Genomic DNA, 20,424 nt, shown 5'->3' on the forward strand with positions numbered 1-20,424 from the left:
TTCAGTTTGTTGTATATAGTGATCCTATTCAGTTTCAAAAAGCAGCAGCCTACAATTTCCCTACTGTTTCATGGTTTGAAAGATTTCGTGATCCTCGTGCTATAGTGACATTGTAATGATCTTGCAACATGTAAAAAAGTAATTATGAAGAAACACAAAGTGACTCATAACTGGCATTTGTTTGAGACGTGAGAGGTTGCACTAATAGCATTGTTGTGAACCAAGATACAACCTGTGAGTTCACTAAAGTTCACGGTTGTAGACCGTAATGACCGGGTAATTTACTAAGGTGTTTATCCACAGGGAGGAGCAAGCAGAGCAGCGCTCTAGACACTTGCGCTGAGAAAGCGAACGCAGCACCGCGTGCGCTCAGTGGAGACGCTCGAACGTCAAGCGACGATAGTCATAATATCGAATTCTCAAACGTTCGATTACTCGCTTGCGTAACATTACGCTACGCTGACAACGAACTCATTTTATAGTCGCGCGGACGATTTATTATTAACCGATTAATCATTCACTATAGCTTGCTATCGAATTTATTCCACATTTATTCGCGCTGAATTTTTGTTTAATCGTATTATACGTGTAGAAGTTCGTTCTGGAGTGTTATTATGTTTCATATTTTTATGTTAGCATAAAAAACGTATATTCATGGATATCTGTTCTGGAGAACTGCTTGAATACAGGGACGCTGATTTGTAATGCAATAACCAGCTATCTAAACTGCAAAGATGTCTACTACAATGTCACAGGCTGACGTGGACATGTCTGGTCTTGGCTTCCCGAAGATACCTGCAGGTTTCGACGCGGACTACTTCTTCCCAGCGCGCTTGCCTCCGAGACGTAGGAGACACTCGGCAAACTCCAGGAGACATGCCTACAGGTTGAACAAACTCCACACCATGGATATAGTGTCTCAGGAAAGCATCGCCCCTCTCACAAAAACTCTCTCGTGGTCAGCCGATAACATTTTATCAGAAAGTATCAACGAGGAGAAAAAGACAGACTCTTCTCCCTCGGTGTCACATGTCTCCAGTTCCCCACCTGATACCCAAAATGCGGACCCGCAAGCAGCTGAGACCTGGACCACTGAGGAGCCCAGCGTTCAGGATCTCGACGCCAGCTCTGAATCCTCCGATGAAAGCACGCAGAAGAAGCTTGTTTTATCACGGGCACTGTTTGAGAGTAAACGCGAGCAGGAGGAAAAGGATGAGGTTGAGACGAAAGCTGTGGCGACCTCACCTGACGGAAGGTTCCTGAAATTCAACATTGAGATCGGAAGGGGGTCCTTTAAGACCGTCTACAAGGGCTTGGATACGGAGACCACTGTGGAGGTTGCTTGGTGTGAACTGCAGGTATGCCAAAAGTATGCGAAAACACCTGTTACATAGATGTTTTGCAGCTTGTTCAATTTACTTAATTAAAACAAACGAAAGCAACACAATTCTAGAACATTTAGTCACAACTTGATTTCTTTGCGTTCATTTATATGTGTAAAATGGAAGTTTACTTAATTAATTTGAGTTGGGACTACATGCATACTTTGTGTGGTGTTAATGTACTGTAGCATTGATACAAATGGGTGGGGATTTCCATTTCATCCCCTAAACAGCATGTATTTAGCATGCTAACATTAACTTTCACTAGTTTGTACACAAATAAATAATTTGGTTGGGTTTACCCAATTCAACAAGGATCTTTCTACACAAAGAGTTGTGCTTAGATAGCATAGTAATTTTAAGTTAAGAATACTCATTTGAAACACGTGGAACCACTGTCAATCAAGTTCAGCCAAAGAGCTATTGTTTGAGTGTGCTTGCAAGCAGTGTAAAGTGTATTATCCTCTTATAGCACGTGCTTCACCCAGACGTCTATGTGTGATTACATCTGGAAGATGTATTTTGTATGTTGTTTGCTCATCTGCAATACGTCTATAAGATGTATGTCAATAAGTATGTCTTGGATGCAGTGAACGCAACCAACTGATCTTGTATTGCACAGTGATAAACAGATGAATGTACTATTGTAGTTATCATTTTACTATTAGTTATCAGATGCATTCTCATGATAGTAACACTGATGTAATTTATTATTTTACAAAGCAAAATTTGTAGGAATCAAGGTGTGGTGGTGTAGTGGTTAAAGCACAGGGCTGTTAATCAGAAGGTCAGAGGTTCTAACCCCACAGCCACCACCATTGTGTCCTTGAGCAAGGCACTTAACTCCAGGTTGTTCCGGGGGATTGTCCCTGTAATAATTGCACTGTAAGTCGCTTTGGATAAAAGCGTCTGCCGTAAATGTAATGCTGCAGAATGACACACTGCAAATGCATTAATCTCCACCTTGCACACAATTTCATCCAATCACATCTGAAGTCAATAGTGTGATTTAGGAGCAAAGCACAAACCTGTAATAGCTATGTTCTTTTTCTATGTATTATTAAATATAGGAAGGTTACTCTATTTTTTTCACCTCAGGCAATAATAAAAAAAAAAGCCTGAACTTTTTGCCAGTACATGTGTGTTTAAGGTCTCTACAATGTCACAGTAAATTAACTTTCTTAGAGATCAGATCACTCAGATCATCTGGGTCCTCATCGTTCTATCTTTATAGCTGTTTTGCGCACCAAAACTTTGAATTTAAATGCCCCGGTAAACCGAGTAATGCTAACTGGTTCAAACGTTCTCCCAGGCTACCATTTGAAACAAGATCACACACTATATAGCTTCTAAAGTGAGCTACCAGGCTGATTTCTGGGGTCATTTTCAAGTAAAAACTCTATGCCGGCCAATGTTGGGTAAATTACTCAAAATAAGTAATCCACTACAAATGACTAATTACGTCACCTAAAAATGATTTACTTTAAAGTTACTTTCTAAATCTCTTAAAAAAAATGTGGTTTCCGTTCAAATTCAAAATGTAGATATTTCCTTCTCATTCATTGTCACACACACTTCAGCTGTCACATAAATGCTAACAGACGTATGAATGTGAATTCATATTTTAATGTATTATTTATGTATTATACATATAACTTTAGCACAAGTCAGTAACTGTAATCTGATTACAAGAATTTAAAATGTAATGCGTTACATTAGTTTTTTTTCACTTGAAATGAATTTGATTACAGTAACATGTTACTTTGTAATCAGATACACCCAACATTGATGCCAGCATACTTAAAGTTAGGGGCCATCCATACCAAACATGTTTTTGCATCATTCTGTGCTTTTTTCAGTAAAGTAAAATAAATATGTGCTAGAGTCAGATGTATTTGAACATCGTGCCGTATCAAAACGTTTTCTTTTTCGGCACCTGGCACAGGAACGCTGCAATTTATAGAAACTGTGTGAGTTAAAAAAAACTTCAAGTTATAAAAATGTGTCTCGAGACACATGCCTTTTATTCTATTAGTTGCACTGTGTTTAGATTTTTACAATAATACAATAATACGTTCGATCTGAATGGCTGCTTATATACCATGTTCACACTGCAAGTTGGAAGTGGCATATGTTCCTACATGCAAGGGTGTAGATTTGGCTGAACATTAGGGGGGTTGCTGTGTGAAGCATTAACCCATGTTTACACTGATCATGGCATAAATAATGGTGGGGGGGTTGGGGGTGAGCCAAATCCGATTTGGCATAATTTTATATATATAATCCTAGATAGACTGTATTTCATGTGTTTCTATGTTATCATTCATCACTGTGCGGGTGCATATCACTATTGTCGTCATTCAGTGCCAGCAGCACTTTACATGGAAAAAACAATTTGCAGGGGTCCAAATTAGAGATGAGTAAATTTCCAGTAATTTTCTGCTTTTTACTTGATTTACTTGCAAATATGGCAAAATATTGAATCTGAGCATGGAATTGGAACTGAGCATTAAGGCTTGTAATGTGAATGTAGCTTGAGGAGGCACATCTCACAGTGCTGTCAACAGTACTTGGAATCTCTCTTTGTGCTTTCAGGACATGTTGTCTTTCTTTTTTGTAAAACGAATGCTTGTTAATCCTGTGAATGGCCAGAGCAGAGGTTTTGTGTCTTTTCCAGAACTGCAGACCCCAGCCTTTCACTGTGGACATGTTTAGCCCACACAGTTTTATCTGAGAAAGCATTCCTCAGCGATCCTTTATCCTGCAGTTCATTTTCCGTTAGCTCGTCTCTCCTTAGAATGTGCCATTCGCCGCCTGTTGTGAACTCATTGAGCTAATCCTCTTGAAAGATCTGAAAATGTTTCTACCAGTATGCCTTGCTTAATTCTTTTGGTAAATGGTTATTTGGTGGTTGAGAGCTGCCATGGTGACTGTGGCTCGTGACCACTGATGGCTTTGCTTTGAGACTCAGTGCAGCTAATGGGATTGACTATAGTGCCTCGCGCAACAATATCTCTTTAGCGATGGCTGAAGTGAGGGTTGATCAAGGATAAGACCTAATTAACCCACAGAGCTTGGCTTCATTTCTGCCCATTCACTACATTTCTAGAAATAGCTCTTATCTGTGTTAAGGACCCCATGAAATGAAGGCAATGGCTGCCTTTAGTCCATGTCTGTTAGCTTTGAAGTCAAATGCTAGTGTGTGACTAAAAGTTGACTAAATACAATTTTTGCAGATATACGCATTTAAAATTAAATATGGTCTTTTTTTCTTTGGCAATGGGACCACAAATATTGATGACTCATCTTGTACGCAGGGGACGTATACACATTTTTAGTCCAATAAAAGGCTTTATAGAATGAGAACGACTGCCACCGACTACCAGTTGCAAGTAGCATATTATAGTTCATAATTGTAATGTAGATTAAAGTTTACTGGCTACTTAAAAAGTGACAAGTATGATATGTCCCCAAATTCCTGATTCAGTAGGAAATAGATACACGCAGGGGGGAAAAATGGTGCCATTTTCTAGGGGTTTTAATGCCTGATCTCATGAAAATTACGTGACTGTGGAAACACTTTTGCCAAATGATATCACGTGGCTTCTTACATGTATTGGGACAGGTCAGAGGTGAAATGTTCACTGTGTGGTGCTAAAAGTGAGTTAAATGTCCTACCAAACACGCAAGGTTTTTAAGGTTAATGCTCTTTTAAGTTTTAAATAAAGAAAACCTACATCCCTACCCTAAACCTTAAACCTAAACCAAACCTATAATGTCATAAAAAGCAAATGAAATGAAAAGCACAATTGCTGTAGCAAGCACATAATTTTGTCGTCTCACACACTCTTCAGAATTCATACCCTGGTCCTTTGCATCCAAGTGCAATGCTCTTTAAGTTAAGCTACCTGCGTAATTTAATTGCATTCGAACAAGCTTGTGAAAATATTAAAATATATTGTCTTACAATTGGCTACTCCATTGTTATAGTATGGGCTAAAGCACATAACTGGTAATCAGAAGGTTGCTGGTTCGATCCCCACAGCCACCACCATTGTGTCCTTGAGCAAGGCACTTAACTCCAGGTTGCTCTGGGGGGATTGTCCCTGTAATAAGTGCACTGTAAGTCACTTTGGATAAAAGTGTCTGCCAAATGCATAAATGTAAATGCAATTCATGCACTATATTGAAATATATGTCGTAATATAGCATTGTGTGAGGAACTGGGCAAAAATTACGAGGTTATGATAAACTGATAATTTGCCAATTTAATTGTGATTTGTGTGAAAGCAGTTGAAAGTCATTGTTTTGTAGCACCTTTAGAGTTTTCATCAGGATTTCCCTAGGAACTGCCACGTAAAAATAATTTAGCAAAAATGTAGGTACAGCTAGTACTTTTCGTTGCTTTCACATCTGAGGAACTATAGTTCCTCATTGCCGTTTTAAGGGACATTTTTAGCTCCTACTCCATGGTAGGTACTTTCGGGGCATAGAGGGACTTTGGGAGGTGCTGCAGCCTGTGATTGGTCAAAATCCTATGACGCACAAATAGTTTGAGAAATGTGAGGAGTACGCAGCTGCCATTTGTAAACAAACTTTTAGCTGATAGCCTGCTACTTTGAGGATTGCACTGATTTTACAATTCCCTTAACATAAATAACATATAACCAACAAAGTATCCAAAGAGGATCACATGTTTCACAAATATGTGTGTGTGTCTTCATCAGGTGACATGCTTTGAGTTTTCATCACATCTGTACTGTTTGTATGTGACTAAACAGAAAATAAAGCAATTTCTGGATTACTACATACAATTTGTCCTGGGATAACATAAATAATAAGATGTTTATCAAGAGTGGTTAATTAAACTCTATTATAAACTAAACAGTCATGAAATCTAGTTTACATGAGGGAAGTGTTTCGTGCCTGTTACTGCGTGGCTAACGTTTTTTTGAGTAAATGAGTATTTGAGTACAGACATTTATGTTGAGATATTAAAGCCTTTATTGTAAAAGATTGTGTTGATATAGGTTTATAGTGCATTTTCAACACGTTGTCCGCTGAGTTCAGCATAAGCGGCGTGGAAGTCTAACCGCCTCCACTCTCCTTTTACTACGGCTTCGGGATGCAGCATCACACGCATGGCTCATGCACCCAATCTAAATCTGTAACCTGAAGACATAGGCTACGTCCAAAAATGAGAAAATGCTGATTTGGAGGCTGCAAAAAGAGGTAGGATAAAAACAAGGTGCTTTTTAAACTGTTCAGAGACCAATTTCCTTAAGAGTGCCATTCATCCAAAAACATGTCAATTAAACCATTAACTGTTTAGGCAGCTGCCTACATTTTTGGATGCACCAAAATGTCATATAAAACAGCCCTATCAAAAGTGTAGCTATGATCCTGGTGTCCTTCGTCAGTGTTGCTATTGAATATCGTGTGCCAACAGCATGAAAAGAAATAGTTTGATACTAGATGATGTCACTACGGGGGTTACTTTTGTGAATGCGAATGCAAAAGATGAAAAGTCTCCTTGTTCCATATAATAGTTTTCATCTAAAAAGATTCTCAGGGAAAAGTACCAGGACTGTAGTTGGGAAAGAGCCTTATGAGACCTTTTTAATCGCAATAATGTACCATTTTTGCTTTATCAAATCTGATTCACTCCTTCTAGAATCCATTGGCATAAGAAGAGTGGAAACCGATGGAACATCATGCTCTTTTGGCTTCTTTCTCAGTTTCTTAGTTTGGGCATACACTACCGGTCAAATCTTTTGAAACACTTGACTGAAATGTTTCTCATTATCTTAAAAATCATTTGGTCTGAAGGTATATGCTTAAATGTTTGAAAAAAGTTTTGTAGACAAAAATATAATTGTGCCAACATATTCATTTATTTCATTACAAAATTGTATTTTTACATTTTATAAAAATAAAAAAATGTTTTTGAAATTGATGACTTGGACCAAATAATAAAGAAAAGCAGCCAATAAGTGCCCAACATAGATGGGAACTACTTCAATACTGTTTACAAATCATCCTAGGGTGATACCTCAAGAAGTTGGTTGAGAAAATGTCAAGAGTACATGTCTGAAAATTCTAGGCAAAGGGTGACGACTTTGAAGATGCTAAAATATAACATAGTTTTGATTTATTTTGGATTTAGTTTAGTCACAACATAATTCCCATAGTTAAATTTATGTTATTCCATAGTTTTGATGACTTTACTATTATTCTAAAATGTGAAGAAAAAAAAAAAAAAAGCACACTGAGAATTTGACATTCCAAATTGGGGAGAAAAGGGGAGAAAAAAATATGTTTACTTAAGTAGTTTACTTGGCCATGGTTTGATTATGTAAACATGATTTTTTTCTTTTCTTTTATACTTATTTACTTATAACATTTCCATAGTCTGATTATGTTTACATTCATGCCTATCATTCCACCTCATTTCTGCTGCTCACTGATTAGAGACTGAGCGTGCTGTGGCTATATCAGACAGTTGTTGTCTAATTCATGGGTACACGTGGTCCAGCTGTGGGGGCTGATATTGTATACCTTGTGGAAGGGGGTGACAGGGGTGAAAATGGTAGGGCTCACATGTCTATCAGGTGGTTGGGCAAGATTTACTACACAGGCTGAATGCGAGGTGGCCATTTGCGCCCCAAACAAGGGGGGTGGGTAGTAACAAGTGTGTCACAGTGTGGAACAGATGGCCCATGGTGTGTTTATAGCAAGCTTAGTGTAAACCATTAGGTGTGTTCACTTAACATATTCAAAAAGCTGGCTATAATCTTACTGTGAAATGAATTTCTAAACAGCTAAAAATAATGAAATAATGGATTCGAGTTGCTTCCTGGAGTCTGGACACGCTTGACTGAAATGGTTTCTTAAGATGGTAAATGGTCTGCAGTTATATAGAGCCTTTTTAACCTTAGCAGTATTCAAAGCACTTTACACTTGCGTCTCATTCACCCATTCACACACACACTCATACACCAATGATGGCAGAGCTGCTATGCAAGGTGCTAGCCTTCCATTGGGAGCAACTTGGTTCAGTGTGTTGCCTAAGGACACCTCGGCATGTCGAGTCGTGTGGGCCAGGAATCATAAGATGGTAAATAGTCTGCACATATATAGAGCCTTTTTAACCATAGTGGTTTTCAAAATGCTTTACACTGCGTCTCATTCACCCATTCACATGCACACTCATACACCAATGATGGCAGAGCTGCCATGCAAGGCACTAGCCTGCCATTGGGAGCAACTTGGGGTTCAGTGTCTTGCCCAAGGACACCTCGGCATGTGGAGATCTGTGGGCCGGGAATCGAACTGCCAACCCTTCAATTAGTGTCCGACCCGCTCTACCACCCGAGCCACAGCCGCCCCATCTTAAAAACCTTTTGATCTATGAAGGTTCATGCTTAAAGAGAAAGTTTACCCAAACATTACATTTATGTCATCATTTACTCACTTTCGTTTTGTTTTATATCTCGCTGATTTTATTTCTTCCGTGGAACACAAAAGGAGAAGTTGAGGCCGAATTATATGGAAAAATGATGCAATGAAAGTGAAAGGTGTCCGAGGCTGTCAGTGCATAAAATTCTGCTTAATTCTGTTTTTATGTTCCACCAAAGAAAAAAAAAGGATGAAATACCCCTTTAAATACAGAAAGGGATAGTTTACCAAAAAGGAAAATCATCTCATTTACTCACCCTCATGTCAACCCAGATGTCTATGACTATCTTTCTTTTCTGAACACAAGCAAAGATTTTTAGAATATTACAGCACTGTAGGTCCATACAATGCAAGTCAACAATATCCAAAACGTCAAAGCTCCAAAAAGCACATACATGCAGCATAAAAGTAATCCATGCAACTCTAGTGGTTAAATCCATGTCTTCAGAAGCAGTATGATAGGGGTCGGTGAGAAATAGATTAATATTTAAGTACTTTTTAGTATAAATCTCCACTTTCAACCAGTCCTCCTAAGGTTTCTTCTCTCATAAGAGTACTTCTTCTTTTGTTTTTGGTTATTCATATTATTTGTGCATATTGCCACCTACTGGGCATGGAGGATAGTTTATAGAAAAAAATGACTTAACTATTGATCCTGTTTGTCACCCACACCTATCATATTACTTCTAAAGACATGGATTAAACCACTGGAGTCACGGTTACCTTAATGCTGCCTTTATGTACTTTTTTGAGCTTCAAATTTTTGGACCTTGTTGACTTGCATAGAGCAGCTGAGATATTTTTCTAAAAATCTTTGTTTGCGTTCAGCAGAAAAGGTATGTCATACACATCTGGGATGGCATGAGGGTGAGTAAATGATGAGAGAATTTCATTTTTGGTTGAAATATCCAATAAACGGTTTGCTGCTTTGAAGCTAAAATATACAATATGATTTGCTTTGCTTTTTCTTGTCCAGGTAATTATTGTGAATGTATTTTTAAGATACATTTAGGTTGATCTAAATGGAAAGAAAGTCCACAGCTTACTGGCCACCATTTATTTTTCAAAAGCATTTTCACCAACACTAATAAATCTCATTCATGGCTGAGTGTATAATATTTATTTGCACTTATATTAGAAAAAAGAAGCTGCAGGCTTGCAGGTTTGAAGAAGGATTAAGTCAGAAAAATCCCTCCTTTTCAGGTTACAAATTAAATTTCACCAAAAGTGAATGTTTCCCCATAAATGACGTGGCTAAAAAGATTTCTAAAGGTACACTACCTTTTAATTTTTCTCCTTCAGGGTTTCGATATTTAGGTGTAAACATTTCACATTCTTTCAGTTCTATCTTTAAGAATAACTTTACAAATTTGGTTGATCAAATTAAACTAGACTTAAAACGATGGGACAGCCTACCCCTTTCTCTTGTTGGGAGAGTGGAGACCATTAAAATGAATGTTTTGCCGCGACTTTTATTTCTCTCCCTCTTTTTCTACCTAAATCTTTCTTTAAATGTCTAGATAAAACCATCTCCTCATTTATTTGGGCTGGTAAAATTCCTAAAGTGAATAAAACTATCCTGCAACGACATAAACGCGATGGAGGTCTAGCTTTACCAAATTTTCTTTTTTATTACTGGTCAGCCAACATTTCTAAGATTTTCTTGTGGTGTAATGCACCGGGGGTCGACTGGTGTACTCTAGAAGCTGCTACTTGTCTTTCTTCTTCTCTCCCTGCACTTGTCTTTGCTCCTTTGTCTCTGCGTCCCTCTAATTATACTAGAAATCCTATTATGTTATCAACTTTAAAAATCTGGAAACAATTTCGACAACATTTTCGGTTGGAGTCACTATCTGTTTTAAGTCCTATTTGCAATAATCACCTGTTTTTTCCACCAGCTATTGATCACACTTTTAAAAGATGGAAAGATAAGGGGATGGCCTGTTTTTCCGGTCTTTTTATTGATAATTATTTTGCTTCATTCATCAATCTTTTGTCCAAATTTAACCTGAATACTACAGGCTTATTTAGGTATTTTCAACTCCGCGGTTTGTTAAGACGAACTTCACTAGTTTCCCTCAATTACCAGAAAAATCTCTGGTTAAGAACATATTGTCAGCTTCTACAGGTGGTAGTCGTATATCCTCTGTCTACTCCATGTTACTTTTTTCTAATACGTCCTCTCTCTCCTGCCTAAAGATGACTTGGGAAAATGAGCTGCAAATCCAGTTATCGGAAGATCTATGGTCTGAGGCCCTTGCTAGAGTTAATTCTACTTCTATATGTGCTCGGCTGAGTCTTATTCAGCTAAAAGTCTTTCATCGAATTCATCTTACCAAGGCTAAACTTCATAAATTGTTTCCAGAAACAGGGGACTACTGTAACAGATGCTCCTTTTCTCCTGCCGATCACACCCACACATTTTTTAGCTGCCCAAAACTGGACTCGTATTGGGCTTCTTTTTTTGACTTCATGTCTAGAGCTCTCCACGTTTCTCTATCTCCATGCCCTCTAGTCGCCATGTTTGGCGTGTCTCACTCTTCATCCATCACGAGACAGAAAGCAGAGGTTATTGCTTTTGCTTCTCTTATTGCTAGAAGGTGTATTTTGTTACACTGGAAGTGTCCAACCCCCCCTCCAACTACATCTTGGTTAAAGGATCTGATGTCATTCCTTTCACTTGAAAAGTTGAAATACTTGACCCGGGGCTCAACTGATAAGTTTTATAAATTATGGAACCCTATTTTAAATCTTTATGACTCTGTATCCTCACTAGATTCTGACTAAATATATCATGGGTATACAAGATTTTTGTTTTTATTATTTATTTATTTATTTTATTATTTTTGTTTTTTTTGTAAATTTTTTTTATTGTATAGTATAATCGCATGTAGAGACTGCCGATATTTCTAATCTTCTTGGGTGGGGAGGGGTTCGGGGTGGTGGTTCCTTTTCTTTTTCCTTTCTTTATTTAGTTATATGTTGTTAGGGAATGTATAAAAGATAAATGTGCAGACAATGTTTTCTCTTTTATGCCTGTCTCTTTAATGATTCAATGTACACTTTTGTTTTGTCTGTACAATAAAAACCGTTTATAAAAAAGAAAAATCCATTCCCTCCCAACTATTCATCATCTTTCTAAACTACAGGCAGCACTAGAATATACCAACTCCTGTGGCTCTTGATTATGTAATAACTTGAATTGCTGTTTTACCGAGAATTCAAGAGAATGAATTTCTCTTGAAAGCCCACATGAATTGCTGTTTTACACCCAAATAGTCACCATAGCTTTCACCAACACACAATGCCATTAATTTTCTCCAGCGTTTGAAAAGCGGGTGATTTTATTTTTAAATGTCAGTGTTTGCTCTTTGATGAATATGCAGGTAAAAATGGCAGTGATCCATTGCTAATTCTACTGTAACACAAAATGTCTTAATGTTCTGATGAATTGAGTACACCTCTTTTACGTGCACATTCCTGCTCATTTCACACCTTTTATTTCACATGTAAAGAAGTCAGGCATGAAAAACACTTGTGAAAGGACGTAGGGGCAACAACAGATGGTTACAAGAAGGTTTGTTGTCCCAACACATCATTTGTGTTTGAGATCTTGTCCTGCTTTGACACACATTCTGCTCTTGAATGACACTCTTCCTTATTTGTCATTCAAAAGATATGATGAACAAAGGCTGCAGCTTTAAGTTCTACCATTGCACCTATCGCACAGCATATGGTTTTTTCAGGCAAAAGGGTGACTGTATTTTGCTCATTGCTCCCTGATTTGGATATACTGTATAGTAGTGCCACATCCATCTCTAAGCCTAAGTATAAACAATAGCAATTCTGTTTCCAGGTTTGTACTGTGCATTGAAGTAAGTACGTATTCAAGTATTCAAGGCAGCTAACCATCTATGGCCAATAGCGTTAAGTTTTGCTGTTGTCAACACATATGTGATATTGTTGTCCGTTCTCACAGTAAATTTGGCACTATATAGGTAATAGCAAGATTCACTATATTCAGAATATCAGCAGGTATCTATTCCCTATTAACTTGCACGTTAGCTCACGTGATAGAGTATTTGACTTTGGACTCAGAAGACTGAGGCTTGAGCGCACGCAAGCTGACACGTGAAACAAAAGTGTCGTAGAAGTGACGCGGAATGACGTGGTTGCTTCAGAAAATGTGCTTTTCATGTCGCATTTGCACTTTTAGACACTATCGGATAGGTTTAGGTGTTGGTTTAGGGTAAGGATATCTGTTTTGTTTGCATCTCATTCTGTACACTATTGGTTGGGTTTAGGTTAAAGTTTTAGATTAGGGAGATTTTTTTTACCTAATTTTACTTATTAAAACCTCCATCTAATATTCAACACAAAACCCTTGTCTGAGTATGACACCATTTCACTCTCTTTTGGCACCCCCTGCTTGACATTTCACTGGGAAACTTCAGCAAAACATGTAATAAAGCACGTCATTTAGTTTTGCAAAAATGTTGCCACGTTTACGTAATGTTCATGAAATCAGGTCGATTAATTAGACTCAACCTTGACGACTGCCACAGCATAGAGAACGATGCAAGGTACTGCAACTTATAATGTAGTTCTTAGGGTGTTGACTGTATCTTGGCCTTTTATGAGTACACATAATATCTACAGATTGTATCTATTGTATGTACAAATAAGGCTTTAAAATCTTTTTCCCAGTGGTTACATGAGACCTTCCACCTGTTTGTACTTTCAACAAACCATGGCTTTGCCCTGCCCTTGTAAGTCAATGACAACAAGATTGAGTACAATAGACACCAGGTACAGGAACATGGAAAAATGGTTCCTGAGACATTAATTCTGTATAAAGGTCTCCACATTTAATCACTAACCACTACTTTAAAGGCCAATTATAAAAGCAAGAGCTTTAAAATTACCAGCTGATATATTACAGGTGGGTCTTGTAGCCTTGGTGTGTTTATTCTTGAGACAGACACAGTAACAGTCATGAGTCTTGCAGGTTAAAGAGCTTGAAAAACTGGTTGTAAATGAAAGCTTTCTTGCAAATAAACTCTTACTGATTTGTTTGCAAAGTATCGTGGACATGGTTAGGTTTAGGCATTGGGGTAGGGGTAGGTGTTCAAAAATATCTGCACTCACTGAGCACTTTATTAGGAAAACCTGTAAACCTACTTATTCATGCGATTATCTAATCAGCCAATTGTGTAGCAGCAGCGCAATGAATAAAATCTTGCAAATACAGTCAGGAGCTTCAGTTAATGTTCACAACAACCATCAGAATGGGGAAAAATGTGATCTCAGTGATTTGGACTGTGGCATGATTCTGATGGGCTGTTTTGAGTATTTCTGTAACTGCTGATCACCTGAGATTTTCATGCACAACAGTCACTAGAGATTACTCAGAATGGGGGAAAAAAAAAAACATCTAGCAAGTGGCAGTTCTGCAGATGGAAACACCTTGTTGATGAGATAGGTCAACGGAGGGCTAGACTGGTTCGAGCTGACAGAAAGGCTACTGTAACTTGGATATCCACTCTGTACAATTGTAGAGAGCAGAATAGCCTCTCAGAATGCACAACATGTCAAACCTTGTGGCAAATGGGCTACAACAGCAGAAGACTATATCGGGCACTTTTTAAGGACCATTTTCATGCTTGCTACATGTTTTATGTTGTTTATAAGTGGTTAGGTTTAGGAATGGGGTTATGTAAGAAGTTCTTAAATATCAATATGATAGTATATTGCAACTTTACTCACTTTTACAAGTATAATGAAACAGATTGCGGTTAAATCCTGTAACAGAATCGTTTGAACTGAGGTAAGAACGTCATGACAATTACTTGGAAAAAGTCGTTACAGTGACTTTTTCGTCACGAGGCTGCCCTGGCGGGATTAGTGGCATCTTTGAAAGACTTTCAGAGTTTTATTTGAGTTGCCTAGTAGCAACTAGATTTCCATGAGCAAAACTGTATATTTCTGCATAAACCGCTTTGTTTTCGGAGTCATAAAAATAACCCATACTTTGATGACACTCTCACATGCAGATCTGTACTAGCACTTGTGGTGTGTTTTTTCACACTTGTCCATAGTGCACCTTGGAGGTCAGTGTGAAGTACAGGACTCTCTCATGTTCTGTCCTCTCTTCCGGAAGATTGTGTTATGTGATGCTTGCACACTCATGCTTTAGGGAAAGTGACAGTGACAGAAACTGGAATAATTTACAAAATGGTATGTGTCCATCTTTCTCAACAAAACCATGTTTCTTGTCAAATTTATATTTACATGAAATTCTGGGGGAACAATACAGGTAACTTGAGACAAAAAAAAACTGACTGACAGATGCTAAAAACTTTTGACTTTTCAAATTTCTTGACCAAATGAATGAATAGAACTTTTCTGTTGCTCCGAACTCACACTTGTCAGTCATCCATGATCTTCCCCTTCCGTTAAAATTATGGATAATGATTATTTGTAGTGCAACCTTTAAAAGCATCTAAAAACATGGTGCACATGCATGAGACATGGTAAAAACATCAAGACAGGGCGCAACATCTATTTAGCCCAATTTAACCTAAGAAAACAACTGAAAAACAGCGTGAACAGACACAAAACCCTAGACAACTGACAACCTCATGCAGGCCACTAAAAATTTAAAATGGGCCCACGGGCCGCCAGTGTATTAGGCCTGCAGTATGTTATACTGAATGAGTGAGATAACAAAAGCAAAATAGGCCACGCAAACCATGTGATTGTACTTGTGAAAACAGTCATTGTTGTAGAGCCATTAATATATTAACACTCCCTTCCTCCTCCCCACAGACAAAAATAATATCAGGACAGGGGAGATAGAAATATGTTATGTAACTTTTGTACACTGAGTCTGTGACTCTGTGTACTTTTATGTAGCAGTTAATAACCATATGACCTCTACATATCTTTTGAAATGATCCAGATTTGGTGTAGACCTCATTTACAGTAACTTCTGCATTTCAGTATAAAAAGTGTTCAAATTCAGATGTGTAAGAGTCAAATGACCTGAATTATGTTTTTACATATTTTTACTCTGAGAGAGCTGTTCAACCATGATGTAAATTTGTAGGTGAACCCAGAAGTCTAATTTTCCATTTTAAACTTTTGTGTAAAAAAAGGTCTGTGGTAAACAGTACTTGACAATCCGAATTTTGAATCTAGCATGTGTTTTAAAAAATAAAGTAAAATATGGCCTCAAAATTCACATTTGAGGTATGACTGTGTGTAATTTATGTTGTGGAACAAAATGTCCATGTACCGTCAAGTAATGTTTACCACATACCTTATTGAACTCTTAAGTTCAAAAAACCCATTATAAAAACCCATAGGAAAATCCAGAGGGAACCCATGGAGTTTTTGGAGTACAAGCTGAACAGCTCTATACTCTTTTGACCACAAGCGAATACGAACGCTTTTGACGCATGCGCACAGACAAGGACCATCCACCGCGTGATGAGAAAATCTGTGCCGCACACGGACAGTTCTGGTGAGGAAATGTGGGTTACGCATACTGTGTGTGTTTCGATCAGAAACTCAGACAACCAATACTTGTATAATTTGGCCTTGAGACACATACATACAATTTACACATGACCCCACAAATGCAAACACACAAAGACACACTAGACATGCAGTCTCCCTGCAATATTGTTCTATTGTACACAACCTGCAGTCTGTTGTGTTGCCAGGACTGCCTGCTGTTTTCTTTCTGTATAATAAGACAATAGCTGTCTTCCATAGAGGGTGATAGTCCTATTACTTAATTAAAACACGTGATCACAGGCTTCAAATCTTGATACCCACCAGAGTCCTGTATCATCAGAGATCTTTGTCACATACACAATTTTTGGGTCATTTCGGGCATTTTCTTAAAGGTTTTTAATGAGCATGTGAGCACTTACTCACCCTCATATTGTTCCAAACCCGTATGACTTTCTTTTTTTCCATGGAACACAAAAGAAGGTGATAGGTGTAATAGTCTTAGTAACCATTCACTTTCAATGCAGCTTTACTCCATACAATGAAAGTGAATGGTGACTGAGGATAACATCTTTTTTGTGTTCCAAAGAAGACTGAAAATCAAACAGGTTTGTAACAAAATGAAGAAAAATCATGTAAATGATCACAGAATTTTCACTTTTGGGTAAACTACACATTTAAGTGGTTGTTTACTGAAAATCTTCCCCCGCACAGCTGCATTCTACATTTAGCAAAGTGTGCGGTGTACAACTAGAGTATTGTATATTGTACTTTTACTATTTAATAATTGCAATTACTATTTAACAATTACAACAATAACAACAACAACAATAAAACTGTTCCTTGGCTGTCTCTTCTGCGCTAGCTTCTATACAACAACAGTAGTTGTTAGCTACTCTGAGTAGTACGGTGTTGTAACAGAGTAGTAGCTACTCTGAGAACTTGGCAGTGAGATACTGCAGATGTTGTTGACTTTTGTATGACAGATTCTTTGCTATGTTCCTCATTTGTAAGTCGCATTGGATAAAAGCGTCTGCTAAATGACTAAATGTAAATGCTTGACTTGTGTGACAAATGAACCGGAAGTAATCTTATTTAAAATTTTTAAAGCTGAAATGTGTCATTTCTGCGCCACTAGTGTCACCAAACGGAATTCCAAAAATAATCACTGTTTTCAAACATATTACAGAAAACTCCCCCCGTCTTACATTGGTTGTACAGAAAGATAGACCCGCCCCAAACATTGGTCAAGCCAATGTTGCTGTGTCAGGCTTGACGGATTGCTCAAACAAACAATGGAATGTTTTGATAGTGCCACAGAGCTATAGTGTTACACTTTTTGGTAAAATCAACTTACAAATGGTTTACTTAGTTGACTCTGCACAGTAGCGGTGTTTACCACCACGTGATTGTGTGATGGCAAAACACTCAAGGGGTGAAGCGATTCCCTTACCAAAAATCTAAACTTGCCGCAAATTTGCCTCTCCTTGTTTTCACGTGCAAATTATCTCTTGATTTGCCGCAAATGTTTGCCAGAAGTTTTCAGCTCTCAGCCCTCAACTTCTGGCAAAACTTTGGCAACAATGGACAATTTTCCGCAAGTTTACCATGAACTTAAGGATGTTCACACGCAGATACGCTGTTTTCAATGGTTGAGGAGCGGTCCACGTGCATTGGTAAGGAAAAGTGCTGCGGGTTCACCCATTCTCACAATTTCCAAAAATGTAAAGCCGCTTAAGTTAGTATACAAATCTAAAAACGTGACACATTATCACAGAAATGAAGGAGGTGACAGCTTCACCAGGTTGTGAGGAATTGTAAACTGTGAAATACTGACACTGCAGTTTTTTGTCAAAATAAAAGCCCCAGGTGAAGGTGAAGTCAATACAACATATTACTCTTTTATAAAACAAGCCCTTAAAATAATAATACTAATTCAGTTAGAAATTAGTTTTTGTAAAAGTATATGTAAACATTATGTAAAAAATGGTAACCATTTTCTTTTTATTATTGTATTGTTGCATTGGTGCAGACAAATTGTATTTATTATATTATAAATTAAATACCATTCTTCTTTTTGTTCATTTAGTGAAACATTTGATTTTTATTTCATTAAACATTTTGAATCTTCTTGGCTACAATGGCTGTTAGGATGAATTAAAAATAGGATTTAAAATTACATTTATGTAATTTCTGAACAAATAAACAATTATCAAGAAATGTTTTGAATATTGTCAACAGCCTTAAAATATCGTAATATGACTTTTTGCGCCTAACCCTTAACCAAAATGTGATTAAAATTGCAATGTAAAACCACTTGCTGCATAATGCACACTACTACGCATACTATTTAAATACTAGTAGGCTCTCTTTAAAGGAGTCTCTCTTTATGTCAAGGGGTTTTGAAATGTATTGAAGATCCACTTAGGCCTATTAGACTGCACACAATTTCATTGAGGCTGCCCTGTAGTATTGCTTTGAGAGATTTTTGTGTGTCATCTCCCCTATTGAAATAAAATGACACATGATCAAGAGCAGCATACTGATGTACTTTCCTTTGGTAGCTCTATTCAGTGAGATAATCATCTCATAATTTTACTACATGAACTGATCTGACTCAGTCTTTCCTTATCAAAAAGAAAGATATGAGTCTATGATAGCGGTCTGCAATGCAATTAGTCTGGTATTAAAACATTACTGCTATTAGTTTCATCCCAGGTGAAATGTTAATTGCTAAAAAGCTCTTCCAATTGATTTTGATTGATGGCCTTAATTAGTATGAAGTGAATTTGACCACTGAGTGCATCAAACCAACTGTAGTTAAAATTTGCTTTGATTCATACTGATTTGCATTTGTGACATTTCAAACAGTTCAAGAGATAAACTGTAAAGCGACAAAGTTTATGACCCTTCATGAAAGGGATCCTTATCTCTTAGTGTTGGCACTGCATATACAGTTAAAATGTGTAAATTGTTCTATGTTAAAATACTGTACTTTCTCCTGTCCCAGCTTAATGTGCAGAAACAATGCTAATTAAGTTATTTGTAGGTTGATTTGTGATTTTGGCACTATGAAATCATTGCTCTGTTTGATTCAGCATCGCATCAAGCCTGACACAGCTCAACCAGTAGCATACGTTTGGGGCGGGGCTAATTGTTTGTTTGTCCAACCAATGAAAGATAGTGGGAGTGTCATTATTTTTGAAATCCCACTAGTGCCACAGAAATGACACATTTTACCTTTAAAAGTTCATAGATTTATACTGGTTGCATTTGTGACATTTCAGACAGTTCAGATTATCTGAAGTCTTTCAGCTTTAAAGTGACCTTTTATGTTAATAACATCATGTTGTTTCCTAATTTAATTATGTTACTTCCTGTCACCGGTGACCATGTACTTGGTTTAAACCATATCACGGGGCTTCAGGAAAACATTTCCTTTTGTCATTGTGGAAGGAAGAGATCATGAAATCGACTGCTATGACAGAAGACTTCTCGTGGCAGTTTTAATTTGGCTCTGGAGGCTGAACCCAGCGTCAAGCGGCGCATTGCCCTCCACATAACAAGAGTTGCAGAAAGCGTCACAGAGAGGTGATTTTACGAGTTTGTCTCGTACAAAAGTGGGAGGTGTGCACAATAAACACTGAAAACATGTATTTGGAAGAGAGAAAATAAGCTTGCAGTGGCTTTGATTGCAGAAAGTATTAAAAGGACTGGTTTATTTTTAGGTCGAAGCATTTTCAAATGTGAATTTAAATTTGTTCAATAACTGGGGTCTCTGATATTCGTAAATGATACGGTAATATTTAATTAAAAGAAATTATGAGACATTCAATGACTTCACAATTTTGGAGAGTTTTTAAATATTTCTTGTTGGTTAGTACTCTCTAGACATTATTGGTGAAGCAAAAATGTGTGTGTTTATTTATTTTGTGGAATTTGGTAATTTTCCACGGCACACCTGACAACCTCTCACGACACACTAGTGTGCCGCGGCACAGTGGTTGGGAAACACTGATGTAGGCTATAGCAACACAATGAGCTGAAGTTATATGGAAACAATGTT

General features: G+C 37.6%; 1 protein-coding gene across 1 annotated transcript in view; it reads left to right on the forward strand.

The window, feature by feature from the left end:
• Nucleotides 1–334: 334 nt before the first annotated feature.
• The window catches only part of LOC127652249 (serine/threonine-protein kinase WNK4-like), a 92,835-nt gene continuing 72,745 nt past the window's right edge, over nucleotides 335–20,424 (forward strand). The window contains exon 1 of the mRNA XM_052138383.1: nucleotides 335–1,358. Coding sequence (XP_051994343.1) covers nucleotides 735–1,358 — 624 coding nt within the window. The 5' untranslated portion in view covers nucleotides 335–734. The remainder of the gene's footprint in view (nucleotides 1,359–20,424) is intronic.

Source organism: Xyrauchen texanus, chromosome 12 (genome assembly GCF_025860055.1).
Source record: "Xyrauchen texanus isolate HMW12.3.18 chromosome 12, RBS_HiC_50CHRs, whole genome shotgun sequence".
Taxonomy (NCBI): domain Eukaryota; kingdom Metazoa; phylum Chordata; class Actinopteri; order Cypriniformes; family Catostomidae; genus Xyrauchen; species Xyrauchen texanus.